Consider the following 22,923-nt stretch of genomic DNA (forward strand, 5'->3'; position numbering starts at 1 on the left):
AATTCAATTGTGTCGAATTTATTAAATAAGTGTCTTCTTCCACTGGAGCAGCAGCAGTAACAGCTGCATGCAATACCGTCTCGAACTCCAGGAGTTTTTTTTTTTTTTATTTGTCTGGAGGCTGTTGAAACAATAAGTGTTGTACATTCTGAAGTTGAACCGCGGGCCCTTTTAGAAAAGGGAGTGTGCAGTGTGTAGCCGGGATATTTCTGCTGCTTCGTCTGGTTGGCAGAGTGAAAGGCCTGTGTGCACAATGAACCACCATGGTTCTCGCGGCTGATAAAGGGCGCGCTTTACCTCTCGCAGAGCAGCAGCATTTTCAATTCGCCCCTTTAATTGATGTCAGCGAGGTTATGCTAAATGTGAAGATTTGAATAATTCTGCTTTCAGCGCAATAATGGCATCACCGAGGCTACAGCCCTGCTTAGCCGCGCGGCTGAATAGACGAGTCAGACTTAACTGCCACCCGTTTCTCTGCTCTCATATTCCTCTTTGGCATCCCGTGCGCTTTGCCCCCGCGCTCATCTGATTAAAAACAGCCGTCCCGCAGAGACGCGACGCTCCCTTCAAACTTATTAAGCTAACAAAGCCGCTGTTTTCTGCTGCTGTTATATATGAAATGATATTATGTTATTACTGTTGTTATTGTCGTTGCGAAAGAAAGACGGGGGGGGGGGGGGGTGGGGAGCAATTCAAATCCAACCATTCAATGGGGTTTTGCAATTCCTAGGCTGGTTGGAGACAGAATTAAGACTTTGAGAATTTGAGGAATTTTGAAGGCAAGTCGGAGAAACAGAATAATTGTCAGCCACTCGTATTACACAGGAAGAATGTTATGCATATGAACTTGTTCTGAAATGTATGACAAGTGAACCCCAGTACACACACACGCACACACACACACACACACACTACCTACACACACACACACACTAAACACACACTACACACACACACACACTAAACACACACTACACAGACACACACACACACACACTATACACACACACTACCTACACACTACATACACACACACACTACACACACACACACACACACACACACACTATACACACACACACACTACATACACACAAACACTACACACACACACACGCACACACACACACACACACAGCTTCAAGTTTGCATTTTTTCCAGTATTACTGATTATTAATCTTCCGAGTTAGGTGGATAACAAAGCCTGCTCAGGCGTTGCAAAATGCGTGCCAGTTTTGGTTTTTTTTTTAAGGAAAAACATCTGTTGTTCGAGTTGCACAACGAAAAAATAAACAACCCGAGGGCGCGTTTCAGAGCTCCTGAGAGCTCCTCAGCTGTTTCTTCTTACTGCTGAAACAATGGCAGCTCTTTGGAGAGGTCTTTTCATATTTTCTGTTGTGTTTCGCCACGTTTGAGAAACCTGGGCTCGGTTTCACACACCACTTCAGGGATGCAGGTCTGCCAAATCCACTTTTAATTCTGCAGAGGAACAGAAAAGAAAACCTCAGATCTCTGCTAAAACTATACAGGGCCCTAGTCAACAAACATTAAAGGACTGGTTTTTAAGAACTGTTTTGAGAATCTGGTTTATAAACATTCCATGAGTTTAAATAAGAATGAACTGTCAAACGCTCTCACTAAAGGTTTCAAACTTGAATTAATTAAATGTTCTTAAAAAAAAAAACATTCCTTAAAAAAGACCTTCAAGTTTTTGTGAATGAGGCTCATATACTACTGCGTACAGTGTTGCACAAATAGAGGTGTTTTTTGCCTGCAAAGTGCTTGGACTGCATTGCTGTGAAGCTGCAGCTCACACTCATTGAGAGAAGCAGTTTGCTGAGTGCTCGTCAAGGGGCTGAGCAGGAGGGGGGAGTCCTGTTGCCTCAGCCCAGTCCCCTTAACCAACACCATGATGGGCTAATTGGTTTAGCAGCCCCAGTACAGAGAGGGCGAAAGGGCAGCAGAGCGTGGAGAGTGAGAATCCAAGCCTGATGTTAGGAGAGGATGCTGCGTGGTGTCTGTCAATGAGGAGCATGTGTGGGGTAACCTTGCAGGCTGGAAGCCACAGCGCTACCAACAGCAGCCCTCGCCTGGCATGCTGGGAGAGCTGGATGTGGGGTTAGGGCCTTTTCTAACAAACCTTTATTTACACGTTTACGATATTCCAGCCAGGTTCTTTAAACCCGTTCCAGACTGTTAACCTGCAAAAGGCATTTTATTCAACTCTTTGGAAAAAGTGTTATGAATCGGGTGTGTTTTAAAGACGTTGATAACAACCTGCCTTAGCTTACAAAATACCCTTAGAAAAGTTCACCACAGAATTTTTCCACAGTATTTATGCAGTTTTCCCCCCTGCTTTTCCCAAGGCTACACTACGCATTTACCATACCCTTGTTTGCCATATTTATTAGCATGCTTTACCGTAGCTCGCTGTTCTGTACAATGCTTACCTAAGCTTTATTACACTTTGCTACACTTTTACTGTGGTAAACTTTTATAACAGTACCTGCGCTTTGTACTGTATTGAAAAGTTTTTAAATAACTGAACTACACTACATCGGTATGAATCTAATCCACACAAAGAAATCCAATGTTAAAATGTGTTACAGGACATCGATGTGGGCTTGTTTAAACATTTTAAAAATCTTGGAATATCATTAAAGCATTTGATTGGACTCGCTGAGGCTTTAGGGGTCCACCTTTAAAAATAAAATTAAAAAAAACGTTATCACAGGCAGTGCTCTCAGCCTTTTCAGAATATCCACTCCCGTTTTGGAAAGAGATACGACGCAATGAGCAATACAATCTCAGGAGGATATGCAGCGTTGTTCGGATTATTGCAAACACTCTCACTCTTCATGGCTGGTGGGATGGATGTCTGGAGAGCTGGGAGCTGTAGATGATGTATTCCCTGAGCGTGTGTTTCCCAGTCTGCCTCGGGACAGGAGCAGCCTGGCACGGAGACGCTGTGACAGACCCTGCCCTCATTATCAGGCTCCCGGGCTGAACTGCACCTCTGATATTGAAACCTCAGCCGCAGCTCACTCCGGAGCTGTACTGTTAGCTCGGAGGCAGAGGCACCAGGCTAGACTAGAGATCTATATTAAATGTCACCGGCTAAGTAGCACCTACAGCTATGGCCACAAGTTTTCACCCTATAGAATGAACTCATTTTGCTTCGTAAAGTCGAGTGTGTATAACTGCAATTTTGAGATCCAAGTACCATATTGTGACGATGTTGATCTCCCATTTTAATATTGAATTATTTTAGGATTTGACCTTGATGTATAATATAATTGCAAATGTATTTCCTTTGCTTTTTATGCACATTGTTAGCTAACCGTGCTCAAGATGAGAGATTAATTCTGAATTCTGAATTCTTACCCCTCCACAGGTGATGAGTATTCTGAGTAACCCCAGCGGTGTGCCCCACCAGTCCCAGCACGACTTCTCCATCTCGCCCCTCCACGGGAGCCTGGACTCCTCCAACGCCATCTCTGCCAGCTGCAGCCAGCGCTCGGAGTCCCTCAAGGGGGTGGACAGTCTGCCCACATCGCAGTCCTACTGCCCACCCACCTACAGCACCACCGGCTACAGCGTGGACCCCGTCACCGCCGGATACCAGTACAGCCAGTACGGACAGAGTGAGTTTCCACCCCCACCTATTGCATTGCATAGCACACAGCGCCCCCCGGTGGTAAATCCGTGTAACTTTAAAATCATAGTGGAATCCTGGCAAACCAAGTTTAAAGAATTGTACAGATCATTGTTGCAGTAAATGCATAGTTAAAAGTGGAGGAAGTGTGTTTAACTGCCAAATACCTTACAAGCATACTGTTACTACCGCATCAAAGACATATTTTTTAAATGGTGTTTAAATGGTAGTTAAAATCTAAGTGCAACTTACTAATGCCAACAAATAATAGCAGAGGAGCCCTGCTGCACACCAGAACAAATCCGCACTGATTCGTATGAAACTCGACCCTGGAAGCCTAAAGCCAAGTTGAAGAGGGAATGACTGTGAGCTGTCACATAATGGATAAAATATCACGACTACAAAAGTAGGAGCAGTGTTTCAGATGAGGTCTGTACCGCCCTGCTCGGCACGGAAATGCAACTGTAGGTTATAATAAATAACAATGCAATTGTGATGAGAGGAAGTGTTTCACGAAGGCTGTCACGGACGAGCAGGAATGTTTATCAATGTAACTCTTTGCCATGTCTTAAACCGCCCCCCCTCCTCACGCACACGCACACACACACGCTCCGAACTTTGATATGTTACAGTTTCTCGTCCTCTCGACAGGATTTTGGCTGCCGTGAAAATAAGTGCTGCTAAGTGGAGTCCAGTCTATCTACCAGTGAAATATAAGAGAGCAGGTTTCACCTGAAAGACCTGCATAGCTAGGGGTTCAGACAGCCCTTTCCCGGGACCAGGTTTCTAATTCAGAGGAACGAGAACGTTCGAATAGAGCTGACATTGTTACAAACACTGAAGAGGTGATTTGAAAAAAAAAAAAAAGAAACAGGGAGATTTCCACGCACAGCGCCACCGCGGTGCAGAAAGAGGATCGGGGCTTCAGCGGGTTTGCAAACAGGGATGATCGTCAGCTGCCAGCCCATTCTGCTTGTAACTGTTCCAGCAGGCCCTGCTATATACAGTACAGGCAGAGGAGATGTTTTGTTTAGTGAAATGAAAGTGCTTCAGGCGAGGATATTAACCAGATTGTCAGAGAGAAGACCACACAATAAGCCAGTCAGTCACTGAGCTGGGATTTGAACCCGGGATCTCCTGCATGCTGTTTGATATAGCGTTGCCATAAAACAGAATCAAATACCGTTTTGATTTTAAGGATTAAAACACACAAAGGCCCGGGCTGTATACTAAGGAGCAGGATTAGGGAGTTGGCTCCCTGTCTCCACTCCAGCTTTCTGAAATGCAATGTTAGTCCAAGTGCAAACACTAATACAGAACAATATTATTGTTGTGGGACAACATGCTCAGCTCGAAGCCCCCCAAAGGGTTAAAGGTGCTTCCTCTCTCTCTCCTTTTCCTGACCCCCCTGTCCTTGCAGTGTCCTCTCTGACCCCTGACCCCCATTCGCCGTGCCTCTTCCACAATCAGGCCCTCTCTAATGTCTTTAACTCCTGCTATTAAATTGAAACCTTGTGAGGAAGCCTGGGCTGATCAATACCTGGGGATAGGGTGGGGGGGAGCAATCTGCCCTCCGACCCCAGCAGCTTGCCTCTGGATACAAAGAGACACGTGCTCTTGATAAAAATCTCCAGCCCGAATACCGATACCAGATATTTCCAATCAGGCTCCAGCCCGCAGGTGCTGTGTTAGTCACACCCTGGTGTGTGTAGAAGCTAGCAGGGAGACAGTGTTAGCGCCAGCCAGCACAGTCTGCAGCGAGGGGAGAGGGAACGAACCACATCAAACGCTGCCCAGTGCGGGATATGGAAACCCCTCTCTGTGTGACTTTTGTTGAGAGCAGTTTGCCAAAAACAACACACAAATAAATAGATTAAAAAGGGAACCACTGTTTCTCATATTTCACTGAAAATAAAAATGCTAATGGAGTTAGTTACAGGAATAAAATAAACAACGCAGCGTCAGTTTTTGGTCTGTATGCTTTATGATTTGTCTAAACTAATCTAAACTAGGTGCAATGTAATCTTCATGGTTTTGTGTCACAGTTGTGTTTGTGTGTGTCTGTGTGTGTGTGTGTGTGCGTGTGTGCGTTTTTGGCGTGTGTCTGTGTGTCAGCGTGCATGTGTCAGGATTGTAGGATTAATGAAAGGCTGAAAATTCCCAAAGATCGCTTCTGCCTAATGATGAAAATGATAGCAGATAGAAGCGTGAAAAGAATCTAAATAGAAATGACAAGTCCAATATAAATTTCTGTCTGGAAGGGATCCCCTTTGGGGCTCTAGCAGAATGACAGGATGCTGACAGGATGGGCTTGTTTACTTGTCAAGCGAGGACTGCTGGTTACCAAAGCCAGTTCTGAAAGAAAGAAAGAAAGAAAGAGAAAGAAAGAAAGAAGGAAGGAAAGAAAGAAACGGTGGAAAACACATTAGCAGAGATGAAATTAATCTCATCAATTTACAGGCAACATCGGATTTCCTGTCATAAAGAAAAGAGATGCAGCTGTCACGGCAAAAACACGTTTTTTTGTTGTTTTTTTTTTTGCTTTTAGTCTTATATCACCATACAAACAATACATGCCTCTATTACAATATAGCGGGATAACCAGTACAGCCAATATGGACAGAGTGAGTTTCCCTGCATAGCACACAGCGCCCCCCGCTGGTGACTCAGTGTAACTTCTACCCCTAATACACACTGTCGTTTGCATAACAACTTATTCTCTTTCTCCGTTCCTTTCACAGCTGCGGTGGACTACTTGGCTAAGAACGTGAGCTTGTCTACGCAGAGGAGGATGAAGTTGGGGGATCACTCGGCCGTCCTGGGGCTGCTGCAGGTGGAAACAGGACAAGCCTACTGAACCAGGAGGAGTCCGGCAGCACACCCCTCCATCCCACCAGCCCCCCCTCTCACACTTCAACACTCATTCCAACACAGAGCTCTCTCTCTGTGCGCGAGCGAGCGAGCGTCTCGTCTGTGCGTCAAAAACGAAGGCACCCCCCCACGCAGCGACAACTAAGAGACGCAGAGAATCTACCACCAAAACATTACTGGAGACCGACAAAGACAGCACAAGAGCTCATTTTGAATCTTAATCTTAACTTGCTGTTTTATAGTAATTATTATTGTTGTTGTTATTAATATTTTTTTGTTTTTTTTTTATTCGTAGATTTTTTTTTTTGGTTGTTGTAAATGTTAACAGGTAGTTGTTTGAAAGAGATTGTGTAAATGGTTTATTCTGATTGGATGGAAGAGACTTCAGAATACTGTATCGATGTAGAGAGACAATCTCTGCGGTTGCTGTAGGAACCCGTAGATGATCAAATAAAAAAAGGAGAATCTTACAAGTTAACATTCCAAAATAACTCAAACCAACAGGCGTGGGACGTTTAGCTGTGAAAATAAAACTAATCGGCCACAGTCAAACACCATACAGAGTGCTCCTTCTGAAGCGTTCAGAGAAGAGGAAAATTGAGACAATAATAAAAAAAAGGTTCTTCAATTGAACACTTGTTTTTTTCCCCATAACAAGACCAAGCTTAGGTTTCCTTTTCCAGATTGAGTTTGTCATTTTCGTAAACTCTCTTTGCCTCGACACCTCTAAAGAAGGAGATGCAGAAAAATCTATATCTGCACGAAGGGACCATGTGGCTCCAGCTACTGTGATGCCTGTGGCACAGTAAAACATCCCAGTAGGACAGGATTTATACCACTCCACTGGAGTTAGTGTGTGTGTTTAAAGAGGGGATTAACTCTGATGCTGAGAATTTAAAAGACTCTCTAAGGGTGCTGCTGTCATATATATATATAAAAATCTAATAAAAAGAACAGCGTGGTTGCTTTGAAGAACTTGGTTTAGTTGCAGAACCCTGTGTCTCTCTTGGACTTTCCTGTCTTTTAGCATCAGGGTTGCCTGAGTTTACTGTCTCAGCTCTTTGATTTCCGGCAGTACGCATTCACAGATGTAAAAAGAAACACCTTTTAATAGCAAATATCGAACATTTTTGTGTAGCACTCCTCCTAGTTAATCTTGGACACCCTCGATATAGTCGCATATACAGTTCATTGTACAGCGGACATAAACGTGATTGTGTGTTGTATGTTTCTGAAGAGCATATGTTTTATACTAAAACAAAGCGTGCAGTGGTAGATTGAAAGGGAGATCAATGATGTGCTTTTAATTTACATTCCTTTATAATATGTTTATTTTTTTTAAAAACTGCGTTAATGTGTTAGAAAAAAAAAAAATTGCAACCTGACAGATTGTATCGCTTTTGCTCACTGGAAAAAAAAATCATTTAAAATTATTATTATTATTTTTTAAATAAACAAACAAACACCCACCTCATTCATCCATGCAATATGGACACATCTACAATGGATAAAGTGACTGAGGACCATTCCATTTGAAAGTGTTTTGAGTTTACATTTTTGCAGTTACTACTGGAAGCAAAGCTCCATTATTGTGGTTCGATATGCCAATGTGACATTCCAGGCACACGTGACCAGGCTGCCTCAGCCTCTTCTATCCTCAGCTGAAGCTCGGCTGGAGGCAGGACCAATGACAATGCCTCTTCACGGCATGGGAGAGCTGAAGCCTCAGACATTTTCTCCAGTTTCTCAACAAAAACAAATCGGTCTTCTTCAGCCAGGAACTTTGCAGGCGCATGCGTGTGCGCGCGCGCTCGGCTGAGAACTGCGACAGGAGGATTTGAGGTATCTTCAGGATTAACAAGAAAAAAGATAAACTTTCTCTCCTCCTTCGCCAAAACAGATCTTTCAAGACTTTGTGTATTTAAAAAAAAAAAAAAAAAAAAAAAAAATTCTAGTGTATAACACCCATTTCTAACACTTGCATTTATCGACGTTGAGATATTTATAGCACTATATGACCCCCCCACCCCCCCGTTCTTCCCTGACCTGACCCCCCCCCCAGCCCCCAGCCCCCAGCCCCCAGCCCGAACCCGTTGACTTGCTGTTTTGTTGCACCTGTGTTTTGCTTTATTACATTTCTGTTCAGCATGTGTGTATATTATCATGGCATAATTTATTCTGCTGTATGAAGTATTAGCGTAGTGGGAACTTGTATCAGCATTTACTACCTGCAGCCTGTTGGTGTCTTACCTGTAACACTGGCGTAACTGTTATCCATTAAAGCTCTAAAAACGAACGTGTCTGCTGGCCATGTCTGCTTTTCTTTCTCTTAGAGTTGGAAAATTCATTTAGATCAGTGTTTCCCAACTTTGACCCTAAAACAGGGCTGGCCAAAGCTGGCCTTTCCAGTCCTGGTCTTTGTTCCAACCCTGTTCTAAATAGTTTAACGGAACCAATTAAACCTCCGTCCAGACCCTGAAGCAGTTAATGATCTCATTGTACCTGTTAGTCCTGGAGTGGAACAGCCCGCCAGGACTGGGATCGGACTCCCCTGTCCTAGAAGTCCATTCCAGTCCAGTCCTGGGAAGAGAACCAGCAGCCTTTGAAATCCATTCCAATCGCTGTGTCTCCCACGACTCCCATAAGAATATTACATGTTTTCCATTCACAGAGTCGATTAAAACAAGCACCCACATTCAACACCCATGTTCCATAGCGCCGTTCGATCAGAGGTGCAGTGAATAGGCGTTTACAATGAATCAATAACCTGACAAAGCTTCATACCAGGTGAGCCGAAATCAGTGACTCTAAGTGTACCACACACTCACTCCTTCGCAATGGCAGGTTATCATCCCTATCTATCGAGGCAGTGCGGTCCACTGGTTAAAGTCCAGGGCTTGTAACCAGAAGGTCACGGGTTCAGATCCCACCCCTGCCACTGACTGCCTCACTGTGTGTGACCCTGACCAAGTCACTTCACCTCCTTGTGCTCCGTCCTGCGGATGAGATGTTAAATCAACGTCCTATTGGAAGTGACTCTGCATAGAATGCACAGTTCACAGCCTGCCTCTGTGAAGCGCTTTGTGACGGGGGTGCACTATGAAAGGCTCTATATAAAGATATTACTGTTCTATTAAATGAACTGCACTCCAGTGAGGTGTTGTTTTCCTTGCTTCAGGCAATGCAATCAGCCCTGTACAGAAGGACCTTCTGTCAGTAGTGACTATGCTGGTGAGTCTGTGATGATATAGATATGTTGGCACTAGTTTTGCTTTCCACAGTAATCACCGGACCCAGGGTAGACCAGGAGAACATGCCCCACACCAGGGCGATGCGACTCCAGTCAGGTAGGTCTTGATAAAGTAGCCAGGCAGTGTGTATAACCTGTTTTAAATCACCTGAACCTGTCTCTTAAGCTTTTAGATGGTGACCTTTGGATCAGTGTTTCAGAGAAGGAAATAAGACTCCTGTTGCAAAGCGGTTTGATCCATTCCTGGTTTTACTAGGAGTTTAATAAGACACACCCGAGCTTGTTACCCATGCAACGTGGCTATTCGCTCGCATGTTAAAACCTGGAATGGGTTAAACTGCTATGCAATAGGAGTCTTATTTCCATCCCTGAGTGGTTATAATCTGCGTTAGGGGACTCTCTATTATTCAAAGGATTTCTGTTTTTAAGCGCCTGTTTGACAGCTGCTGTAATCTTTCAGAAGTGATCTAGAGATCAGATAAAGTGGACTAGGCTGCTGCTTGCTTTATTTTCCCAGGGATTTCTTTTAATCATTAGGGTCTGTAATTGAAGAGCTGGGAAAGGATCCACGGAGCGAGCGAGCGGGGAACTTGAGACATCTCTTGCTATACTTCCCACCTGTAGGAGGTCATTTATCTCGCTCGCTGTCCCTATCATAACCGACGTACTCCCCGAGCTGCAACCCGAAGTCTGCTTGGAATTCTTTGCAGTGACAGTGGATATAAATCTTGGATCGTAGCGGAGGGGGTGGAATTCAACAAGAGATGGAAATCGGACCATGGCTGTCAGTGTGGAGCAAAAACAGATCCAGCAAAGCTGTAAAGGCCTATTATTAAAATAAAACACTAGCACCAGTGTCCTAAATCCGACAGTACCGGAACTAAAATACAGATTTTGTTAAACAAGAATTATTATACGAATTCACGCTGTATTTGCAAACTGAACTTCTAGTAACACCTATAATAGATCATGCATGAATCTCATTTCTACAAGTAGGCGTGCTCAGTTTAAAAGCATCATCTTCTTCTGAAAGGCGAGGCTGAATGAGTCTGCTGTGCATTACTGCCTGCAGTGTGATAAGGACTTCCTGAGAACCACTCTGGCAAACACCAAAAAAAACCAAACTGCAATGGTAAAAGAAAAGGCTTCCTGGTAAGCTTGTGGACGAGGGCGAACTACTGTAACCCAGAAACGTGAGCTTCACCATGGAGCAATTACCCCTTCAGAGAACTGTCACTAGAACATACAGCTTTACAGCAGTTAGCCAGGTCTGGGGGGGGGGGGCGGGGGGGTAACAATTTCTCTTTTTTTAAATTTAAATGCTACTCGCAAGAAACACAGTAGTCAAGCGAGATTAAAAAGGTGTTGCGGCAGTTCAAACTTCATTTTTTCTTCAGCCCCGAAGGTATTCTGGCACCAGGAGTCTGGTATTTAAACCCTTGAGGATGTCACAATGAAAGCACTTACAAAGCCTAACATCTCTTTAAATCCTGTAATTAGAACAGGATAGACACAGTATCTGAGCCCTGACAGCCTCTCCTGACTGCAGATAATCAGCCTGTGCAGCAAGATCTCCTGATCGCCTCGCAGCTTTGAAAGGTAAGCAGCCAGTTCAGCTTCCATCGTTACTAACTTCTTCAGAAAGAAGGATCTTTTCCCTCTGCTCTAACCACTAAACACTGCCTCCCTCACACCCAGTCTCTCAGCTCTAACCACTAAACACTGCCTCCCTCACACCCAGTCTCTCTGCTGTAACCACTAAACACTGCCTCCCTCACACCCAGTCTCTCTGCTCTAACCACTAAACACTGCCTCCCTCACACCCAGTCTCTCTGCTCTAACCACTAAACACTGCCTCCCTCACACCCAGTCTCTCTGCTCTAACCACTAAACACTGCCTCCCTCACACCCAGTCTCTCTGCTCTAACCACTAAACACTAAACACTGCCTCCCTCACACCCAGTCTCTCTGTGCTCTAACCTCTACAGCCATACTGTCTCCCTCCTCCGTAGCCCTCATGTCTAGCCCCTAGTCTCCGCAGTCTATTTAGTTGAGACACATCGGTGTTAGAAACTGTAACAGTTCTGTTTCTTTAAGTTGTCTAATCCGCCCCTCCAAAATAAATAAAAATAAAACAAGGAGAAACAAGGTTGCACAAATCCCTAGATCATGCAAGAGATAGCGATCACTATAAAGCCTATGTTTGATTTACATTTAAAAAAAATAAAATAATTCAGAGCTCAGCTTCCAGACTAATTAATATTAATAACAAAAATGGAAATGAGCAGAGACCGAGCAAAACCTAAATAAAGAACACAACCTGGTGCCTTTTTGTACATTAAACCCCTTTTGAATATAAGTAGGGTTTTTAACAGGCGTGAAGCCTGGGCATAGACACTCATACACAGAGACAATTTTTCTAGATAATAGCCTATCACGCAGGATACAATTTAAATTAAAAAATGCAATTTTCACCTTGAAATGAACAAATGATTACAATTTCTATACAAATTAAGGCATCCAGGCAGTGCCTCAGTACTACGCTGGGGCCATGAAACTTGACATAATTACCATGAAATACATTTTCAAATATTTGTATTTTGTCCGTCGCTTTAAAACATGCAACTCTGGCTTCTGTGGGTATGTGATCTCACCTTCTGGGGAAAATACATAAATAATATATATATATATATATATATATCAGAGATGAAAAAACCTTCAACTTGTGAGATAAAAATAAATAAATAAATAAAATAAAGTAAATTGTTGCTGTTCAGCTCCAAAGCCCCTGGAGTTTATCTCTGAAAGCTGAATTATTAAAGCTTATCAGTGGAATCAAGTCCAGCACTCATCAGCTTGTATGTTATTCCACTCCGCCCCATCTCCCCCTTAACTACTAGAAATGTTATTTATTTGTCATTATCGGTTGCCTTTGAAGAGAATTTAGATACAAAGTTCTGCCGCAATCCAAACTCTAACTTAAAAAAAAAAAAAAAAAAAGCAGATGGTTATTTCATCGTAGAGAAAGGAGAAAGGTAAGAGTTGACGATGCTGTGTAAGGGTTGCAGATTTGCAATTATAGACTTGATCATTTCAAAAAAACATAGGAGCCGGGAGGAAATGTGACAGCATAGCATCACTCTGAAAGACAGCTTCTCAGATACGTGCTGTTATCGATACACTGTGTCTCAAAACACTCGGACTAGCTTCTACAGGATACACAAACTGCTTTTCAATAAGGATTTTATTTTGGTTGGACTAAAGAAATCAATATTTATTTATTTTTTTTTTCATATTTGTCGGACTAACATGAAAAAAAAGTTCTAATCCATGTTTTGAAATAGATTCCTCTCATCATTTTTAATAACATTATAAGTGAGGTTTTTTTTAATGTGGGAATGTTGCTGCATCCTGGTACCTTTGCTGTGAGGCACTTGGTGAGTGAGTTTGAATTACAGCACAACAGGAAGTGATCCACTGCAACACCACAGGAAGTGACTAAGTAGCAGGAAGCTGCAGCAACTTCTCATCTACACCAAGCTGAAGTATAAAATAAAATGTAAAACACACCAGAGCCAGCGGAACGGCAGCAATATCACCTGAGATCACCGGGTTTAAGGTGGCTAGCGTTCCTTTCGCAACATGTTTCCTGTAAAGGCGCACTTTTAGAGAGACGCTCTTTATAAACCCGTGCCCCTCCCAGCCAGCCTCAGAGACGAGCCTCAGATTCGAAGCTTGACCTCCTAATACTAAGGGTCAAGGCAGCACCACAGCCAATTTCACAGACAAGATGAAAGGGAAATTAAGGCCAACTTGTTCCTTGCGAAACGTAATATATCTGAGCTGCCAAGCACTGCTTTCTACCTCTGTGATTTGGTTTCTGTGCAGCAGGAGTTTTTGATACGTTACACAGAGAGTGCAGCTATTGAGAAAAGTATGGCAGCGTTTTTTGCATCGTTTCAGTCAATTAATTAGAGGGGGGGGGGGAGAGAAAAGTCAAATAAAAACAGCCAGCCCAGGAACTTGTACACAGGAAGCTTATTTGCCGAGCAATGGAATGTAAATGCAGTGTGTGCCACAGCACGGAATGATATGATTGATGCACTTCCTTAATTGTCATTTTTCACAGCGTATTACCATGACACCCCATAACTTAAAAAAAGCTCATTCATAAAAGCGGAATTAAATATGTCGCGTGTGCAGCGGTCTGGCAGACAGATGAGAAGTTTGTTTATTGAGCTTCGTGTCTATAGTTTCAAATGCATTGCTATACCTGTGTGTGTTGTGGAGTAAAATGCAGAATTCATTGAAAACTAAATCAGGGTTTCAACCAGGCACAGAAACACACTAAATACATATATACAGTAAATACTGACGTGCCTTTACTGTATACAAGACAATATAGGCTATGACATTCATCTCTGTTTAATTGTTTTAAAACAAGCCAGTCTCTAGAAAGAGTGTGTGCAAACGATGAGCTTTCAAACGACGTGAAAACAAACACGTGCCTTTTAAATTCGACACTCAGTTTGGCTCCCGTTTTGTGACCGAGCGTTTTAGAATCCGGTCCAGTAGGTTTGCTCCGGTCCGGCGATGCAGTTGCTGTGTCACTCCAGCCACTCTGCTAATGAATCCAGGGCACCTCAGCTGGCCGGATTCCCCTCTCCGCTCTCGAGAGGGCTGTGGATTGCAGACCCATTGAAGCACTGTGAGACTGCGCTGCCTGTCACAGCTGGAGCCCGGCTCCTTATTCATTCATGAGCTGAGCGGCGGACAAATAAAAAGCTTCATTACCACGTGAAGTGTCACTAATGCCACGTACCGACCAGCGAGCCCCTCTGAAAATCTAATGAGACACACTAGCATGGAAAAGCTATCCCGCCGACACTCGGAGAGCCTCGATGGAAATCTCCTCCTCCACTCCTCTCACTGGGGATTCGCTGGAACCAATATTTACAATTCCAAAGCCATTATCTCCTACCAGGCCCTCTGCTCCTTCTGTCACCACCCCAGTATTAGCTGACAATTGGACTTTGCAAACCTAACGGTGAAGAAAGTTGTGTGTGTGCGTGTGCGTGTGTGTGTGCGTGCGTGTGTGTGTGAGCACAGCATTGTTTCTCTCCTGCAGAATGGGAGAACTAACCCTTTAGAGTGGTGCCCCATTGGGAATACAGCAACCCCTGTGTTCGGTATTAAGGCCACCATCTCCAGTCCCAAAAGTGTCAAATGACCTCGCTAACGCTTGAACTGCAATGTTTATAAAAACTTTTTGGCTGAGCTCAGGAGCTGTTTACATAATCAGAATCCTTTGTTTGGGTGCTGACTGGCCTTAAAATGGAGGTTTCACTCACAATATCGATACCACATGTACACAATGGTGCCAAGTGCATTTCCATCAGCTCTCCCTAGATGGCAGCATACAGTAACATATATAGTTTGTAAGAGAGTGAATGTAATAAGAGAGGGATTGAGACAAGCCCAAACTCTCGACGCATAGCTAACGATCCCGCGCAGGGTTCACATGACAAGCAAGCAGGCAGAGCTAGCCGTCTGACGTGCAGTTTGTCAGTCGAACGTGTAAACCGACAAAAGAAAAACGCGCGACTGTTAGTTATTGTAATTCACCTGGTCCGAAAAGACTGCCAGCTTGTCCTTCAGGGCGCCGGTACAAAGTGCGAGAGCCTCGTCAGGATACCCGTGGCTCTGATTGGCAGTGACTGACAGCAGCACGCCCTGACGTGACACCCAGCACCTCACTCTCACACGCCATTCACACGTCAAGCAGACACAGCCCTGCCAGCATTCCTGCACTGCTTAGAGCTCTTACACCAATTACATTCAATTACATACAGCAGGAGGCTTAGGGCACGCTTTCAACTGGGGATGCGTTCTTACAGGTACGTCTTCTGAATGAACCTTCAGAGGAGAAACCGGCTAGGCTCCGTCTCACCTGAGGCTTTACCTGAAACCTGTTCAATAATGTTACGTTAGCAGATTGAATTACATACTTACACTACTACTTATAATAAAACATTTCTGTCAAGGTCTTAAGATCTGGCACTGTTTAAGAAGTTCGAATACAAATTCAAATCAAACCACTCTTTTACAATGGGGTCCTGGCCGGCGTGCGGGGAGCACCAGGGTTCGTGCAGCATGCTGTGCAAAACACTACTGATTTTGCCGCTCAGGGCTCATGAGTGCACCACAGATAACCGACGGGCATGTGCCAGCCTGTCAGTCCATGTTGCCCCCTCGCACTAGACAGCCTGCCATGTGTGTCCGGACGTGATTGCGGCAGACAGAGAGCCTTCTAATTCAATCAGCACCGCCATCGCACTGCAGGAACGAAGCCAGCCCGTGTTTACCCAACACGTCCGCGCCTTTGACTGATTAATTCGTATGACGCCAAACAAAATGTTCTGCCTGGTTAACCCAGCGCGGTTGCGTTTCTTATTAATTGAGAGTTATGGACGGCGTTTTGTTGTGTGTGTCGTTTAGTTCCCGTCAGGGAGGGTCATTCTTGTTTTGTTTTGTTTTTTAATTGTTTTTGCGGGTGTTTCATGCAGCCACTGTTTTTCAGCACTCACTCATAAACACCTGCGTGTGCCAAGTTGCTGCACATTGATGAAACCACACTTAAGAGAAGATTAACGCTTTGAACACGACTTTAGAATCCTCACCTGTATATATGACGTCATCAGAGGCTTCAGAATATTCGCCTATGACATCACCAGGGGTTTTAAAGCTGGGAAACAAGGAAGGGGTATTATTTTGAGGTAATACGCCGTCACCTGATGAGCTAAAGCCTGTTTTTTATGAATTAAATAAAACTTGACAGTACTTTTGCAGTCTGTTGTTGGCTTGTAAAGGGTTCGGTGTTTGACCTCTGCTTGGTGCTGCAGTGCCATTGTGATATGATTTGGATGATATCCCGGTGGATGGAACTTTTAAGAAGTCAATTCTTGCATGTTAGACACTTCATGCTGGTTCTTAGTTACCCTGCATCACAAAGTTAAATTTGATATCAACACTTCAAAAATAGTAGCGTGTATTATTTTATAAACTCTTTCATGTCAAATAGTCAGTCCTATTATTCAACATTTCCTAGTGTCTAATAATGTACTGAATATAGAATACTTTGTTATTAATCATTATTATTAATGATTATTGAATTGTATGATGGACCGTATTTTTTTATCAGTCATGCCTAGATTAATGTAAACAATTTATGGACTAATAAATAACTATCTCATTTATAATACATATTCCCATTATCATTACTTTATTACATGAAATCTTGCTTTTAGAGTTGACAACGCCACTGGTAATGTTAACATAATAATCAATCATTTATTTGTAAATATACTATACTATATGTAATAATTATTAATTGTTCAATAAAAATTCTAAACGAGAAAAAAACATTTTGAAAACAAGAATACAAAAATTAAAATGTATAGTTTGTATAAAGAGGAATTATTATTATTATTATTATTATTATTATTATTATTATTATTATTAGTATTATTATTATTATTATTATTATTATTATTATTATTATTATTATAAAAGAAAAGAAAACGTGACATTTAACAAATGTATACAGGTGTGTCTTTGTGCTCCAAAGACCTCCACATGTTTCACATTTCCAGTAGAGTCTACGTGCTAAGCGCCGACGCGTCACTCCCGAAGAGTTCCATTCACCTGTGCACGTGGGCGGGGTTTGTTCGACGCACCTGCGGTAAGTCCCGGACTCTTCAACCACAATAGAACGGGCTTAGCAGACAGCTGCTAACTTCTCACCTTAGCAACAGCAGCTCAACTTCCGCTACACTTTAGATGCAAACAAATGACATTTTAAACACGCATAGAGGTTTAATATATTAATAATGATGCGGCAGGACTCTGCATTGTGGAGACGCGTTTGTGTTCTCTGGCGTTTCACAGCTGTTAAGACGTGTCTCATTTGTTGTCTCGATTAAAGATAACGAATAGCTGTCTTTCTGTAATCAGTTTTTTCATTAAAGACTGTCAAAGACTCATCTCTCGTTGACACCTGCCTGACCAGCGCCAGCTCAGACAGACAGAAACACAAACAACACAGGACGCCTCTTCAGAAGAGAGAATACATGCATTATTATTATTATTATTATTATTATTATTATTATTATTATTATTATTATTATTATTATTATTATTATTATTATTAATTTGTTTTATATTTTTAACATCTCAAATGTTTATTCAGCGACCTATTTCATGAGACTGCGCGTATTTTAAAAAATGTGTGTATTTAAACAAGCATTCGAGTGAATTTAAAACCCTTTTTTTAAACGTCTAAAAAACATTACCACCTTTATGCTTCCTGCAAAAAAAAAGAGGGAGAATGTATCGATGATGTTTCTGTTAATGCGAAAGATGCAAAAAAAAAAACCCGTTTATTTTGTGTTCAACTCGCAAAGGTATTTAGCGGGGTTAAAAAACGTGCTTGTTTTCATAATGGACGTTGGCTTTAAGTTTGGGTGAAAAGCTGAGGTAAAAAATAAATAAATAAAGACTGTAACCAGCCCAATTCACACCTGTGCAAGGTGTTACTGTAACACTGCAAAACCCGTCACTTGCACATTCCTCTTAACAGGACCATTAAGAGATCCTTCACACTGTACCACTTGGGAGAGGGGAGTCTGCATCTCAACCCCAGCTCATCCCAGAAGACCTTGCAAAACCGTTTCAGCATTGAATTGCCGAGGTTGCTGTCAGTATTTCTGAATTCTGCATCACTGTTTTGTACAGCAGTTATGAATGCAATGGCTGAGGATAAAGACCCCGTTTGGAGGTCTCTGAGGGTCGTGTGCTTGGTCCTTGGTGCTGTGCTCCCAGTCAAACAGGGTTCCTCAGCTTCTAAAACTGACATGCTTCTACGGGGCTCCCCTCTAGAACCCTTAATAGATTTCTGTTTGTATAGAGCACCATTCTTCTCTGTGAGGTAAGCAGTGGGTTAACAGGTGTGGCTGGTATTTGAATGCAGGTACTGGTCACACTGTTGCTGTGTGTTAGTATGATGGGCCATAACATTATCGACATATATCTGCATGTGAGAGCCGGGTAAGAGAAGACTGTGTTCATGGATTCAGCATGAAATGAAAACCACCAGCCTTATATCTTGAGTGGTTCAGTTCGTGCAGTGCTTCGTATGTTCTGAACTCTTGGTTAGAAGTTCTGTGCATTCCACTGATTCCAGTGAGGTTCTGTTTGGAATCTTTTGGTTTTTGTTAAGTTCCGCAGAACTCGATTGCAATGGGATTTAATGTGCTTTTTGTGAGCCATCAATCACTAGAACGTTCTACCCTCATTAGAACCATGCATGTGCAATCCAGCTGTGATTTGAATCAGAAGAGACATGTTATAATTTGGAGGGTTACAGGAGAGAGGGGATGAAATCAAACAGAACCTGTGTGATGCAGCTGGCATCTGGTTCCACAGACCTCGCGGATCACTGGGGTTGCTGGGATTCCTGGAGAGAGGGGTGTGGGTTCCGCAGCCGCAGCAGACAGAGGCAACTGTGAACCGCAGAACGCAGCGCCGCGCCTTGGGAGCTGTGTCTCGTTCCAAAACCTCACAGTCCTCTGCAGCCGTTGTCTTCCCAACATCAGACAGCACAGAACCTCAGATCCTATACGATTCCTGCAGCACTGTGGCACCGTAGTTTATTAGAGTCTCAATCCTAAAATTCTAGTTGATGCAACCCTTTTGACTCATAGCTGTACTACACAGTAATACATATACAATGGTACTGTCAGCTATAGTCTTTTGTCCTCCACTATAGAAGGATGCTGTATTATTTGATGCATTTATGGAATGTATAAAAAGCAGCTGCAGTCATCAATGAAACCCCGTCCAGAAAAGTGCTCTTGAGACAGGGGTGCATATAGAGACCCAGCCTGCACAGATTCTCACACAGCTCTTCACATCCCAGCTGAGCTTCAGCATGGCTCTGCGTGACCTGGCTGACCGGGAGCTGACTATTTGATACTCTGGGATATTTGTATTTGTATTCTGTGTTGTGTAGCGTTCAAGGGTTTACAGCTAAAGCAAAGCCGGCGCAAAGAGACGAGAAAGAGACAGCAGAGCCTCATCAATCAAACCAAAAGGAATCGGCGCTTTTCTCCTAAATTGTTCTTTAAGCCTCCTGGTACCAAGAGCTCCTTCTTCTAAGAGAGTCACCAGCAAAATATGAGAGGGGGCAGAAGACTCGGGTTTCACTGGTATTAAAGAGAAGGGCACTTATCATTGCCGGGCTGCTGGAAAAAACTGCATTTTCCCAGGCTATGGGAGAGCAGGAACAGCTGAGCCTCCTTCACAGATTGGAGTGGACGGAAGGGTGAGGGGGTTCTGATGTGATGCCAACAGCCAATGTTTCGTAATGAGAAAACAGAGGGTTTATCAGGACGCGTTCTCACTTAGAGCTGTGTGGTTTTTTTTTTTTTTCCAGGAGAATGAGAATTTATTAAGGTGCAGCTGCGGCTCATTCTCTCCGAGTGAATCATGATAAAGGGAGCTGGGATCCAAGGCGTCTGCTCAGCTGCTGGGGAGAAGGGAACAGAACGGTCCTGCACACTGGACAGCACTGGCATGCCTACGGTCTAGGGTGCGGGAGGAGGCTGTTTGATGTGAATGATAACATGATGGAGTGGGGTATGCTGTCTCTGCGTTTTCATATAGGACCTAATCAAGGCATAAGCTTTAAAGGAGCTGACTGAGTTAATCCTAGCCAATACTTTAAGTGCAGCACAGAAACCAGGACCAGAGGACACACAGCTGGACATGAAGTGGGCTTAGGAAAGAGGTTTTTATACGCAGGCAGTGGTGAGGGGATGGAATGGGCTACCATGGGTCCTTGACAAAGTTGACAAGGTTTTAAGATCAATCAGCTACTTGTTACGCGACATACCTGTCAAGTTTGCTAGTGAAAAGTTATTAACACAGAGAGCGGCACGGTAAGATTCAGTCAATAGGTGGCACTGTGGCTTGCTAGCAGATACAAAGCATGTATCGGAGTTGGGGCTACTGGGATATCTGTAGTAATAGAAGCAGGGTCTGGTAATCCCTTATATCTGTGCACTGTATCCCTCTATATACAGCATGTACGTATAACTGTTGAAACATAATCGTATGCTGCTGTAATGAGTCATGGGTAGTGGTGAATCAGTTACCCAGAATAAGATCAAGTCAATAAGCGAAAGTCGATTCAAAGCGGTGACATCATAATCGGCCACCTATCTCAGCCACGTGGCGGTGTTCTCTTCATCACCCTTCTATGAATACAGCCCTCAATGTATAGTGACCGTTCAGCCGTCTGCACCCATCGTTCTGTCAGTGCTGTGGAATGTGTTGCAACGTACCGGCAGGATGTTGCCGGGGTGATGTGAGGTGGGTTCTCGGGTTGCCACGGGGATGTGGACCCCCCCCCCCCCCCCCCGCAGAGCAGGTGCCAGTGCTGGAAGCTGGCAGCCGCTGTGTGTGGGAAACGTTTGGAACAGTTTGTGTGTGTTTTGCAGGGGGCGGGTAGAGGATTGCAGTGTGAATATCTGCTCATGTCACCAGCCCAACGCAGCTGGAAACGGGCTGTGATGTCATCGGGAGGCAGCTGGCGCCCGGGGTACGCATCACAGAACGCAATTCCGCTATGATGTAAGAGGCAGATGAGGTGGGTGTGTTTGTTTCCCAGCTCCGATTAGGAAGCCGCAGGCTGTGGTCTGACTTAAGAGCTGCAGGTGTGGAGGAAAATTCCAAGAAAAGACTTGTACTATTACACAGGACCCTGCTCTACCAAGAAAAGACTTGTACTATTACACAAGATCCTGCTCTACCAAGAAAAGTAAAAGATCATCCCTTTGTTTAATAACTCACCCCAAAACCCTCCACCCAGAAACCCTTGCTTAGATAAACCCTGCCAGATAAAACCAGTGAAATGTATTGTAGTGTTCTATAGGCTCAGCAGTGTAATATACTGTAGTGTTATATACCGGAGAGCAGAGCCCTTGCTGCGCAGACACAGCTGAGAGCAGAGCCCTGGCTGCGCAGACACAGCTGAGAGCAGAGCCCTGGCTGCGCAGACACAGCTGAGAGCAGAGCACCGGGCTGCGCAGACACAGCTGAGAGCAGAGCCCCGGGCTGCGCAGACACAGCTGAGAGCAGAGCCCTGGCTGCGCAGACCCAGCTGAGAGCAGAGCCCCGGGCTGCGCAGACACAGCTAAGAGCAGAGCCCTTGCTGCGCAGACACAGCTGAGAGCAGGGCACCGGGCTGCGCAGACACAGCTGAGAGCAGAGCCCCGGGCTGCGCAGACACAGCTGAGAGCAGAGCCCTGGCTGCGCAGACCCAGCTGAGAGCAGAGCCCTGGCTGCGCAGACCCAGCTGAGTGCAGAGCCCTGGCTGCGCAGACACAGCTGAGAGCAGAGCCCTGGGTGCGCAGACACAGCTGAGAGCAGAGCCCTTCACAGCGTCCCTTCACACTGCTACAATCTGCCCTGAAAGTCTCTTTTGCTTAACTGGGAAATAAAACGCGCTGCCAAAGCTGCAGATGGAGCTTATGAAAATGGACTGTCAGCCCTGACACCCAAAGCTACCGTATACTGTAAGGCCTGCTCTAATAGAACAGCACACTCCTCTATAGAGATATTTGTGGATTGAAATACACTGTTGAATGAAGGTTGGGGTTGCACAGTTACAGACGGTCCTGTGGTACAGCTTGCTGTTTGTTGATCCAGTGAACTGCAGAGTTTGCATCTACATCAGCCCTGCTATTGTTAGTCAATACTGTACTTTCTTGGGTTGTGTTTTTCTGTTTAGGGCTGCTGGTTAGTAGACTGCACTTATGTGAACAAAAATCACATGACTACCCCCCCCCACACACACACGCACACTCATCACTCACACACTCACACACACACACACGCACACATGCACGCACACACACACACGCACACACTCACACACACACATGCACGCACACACACACACACACATCATCATAAAACAAGTTGTATCTATAATGGGACAAGTGGCTGGTGACAGAGCGTTTGCCTCAGGGCATCCATTTCCCTTGGAAATTGCGTTTACAAAAGCATGCAGTGTATTGCTGTAGCT

At 44.2% G+C, this 22,923-nt stretch overlaps 1 protein-coding gene across 1 annotated transcript in view; it reads left to right on the forward strand.

Moving 5' to 3' along the window:
* The window catches only part of LOC117963825 (paired box protein Pax-7), a 101,224-nt gene extending 92,402 nt beyond the window's left edge, over positions 1 to 8,822 (forward strand). Inside the window, exons 13-14 of the mRNA XM_058992977.1 lie at positions 3,395 to 3,644; positions 6,397 to 8,822. Of these exons, the coding sequence (XP_058848960.1) occupies positions 3,395 to 3,644; positions 6,397 to 6,512 (366 nt within the window). The 3' untranslated portion in view covers positions 6,513 to 8,822. The remainder of the gene's footprint in view (positions 1 to 3,394; positions 3,645 to 6,396) is intronic.
* The last annotated feature ends 14,101 nt before the right edge of the window (positions 8,823 to 22,923 follow it).

Source organism: Acipenser ruthenus, chromosome 20 (genome assembly GCF_902713425.1).
Source record: "Acipenser ruthenus chromosome 20, fAciRut3.2 maternal haplotype, whole genome shotgun sequence".
NCBI classification, from domain to species: domain Eukaryota; kingdom Metazoa; phylum Chordata; class Actinopteri; order Acipenseriformes; family Acipenseridae; genus Acipenser; species Acipenser ruthenus.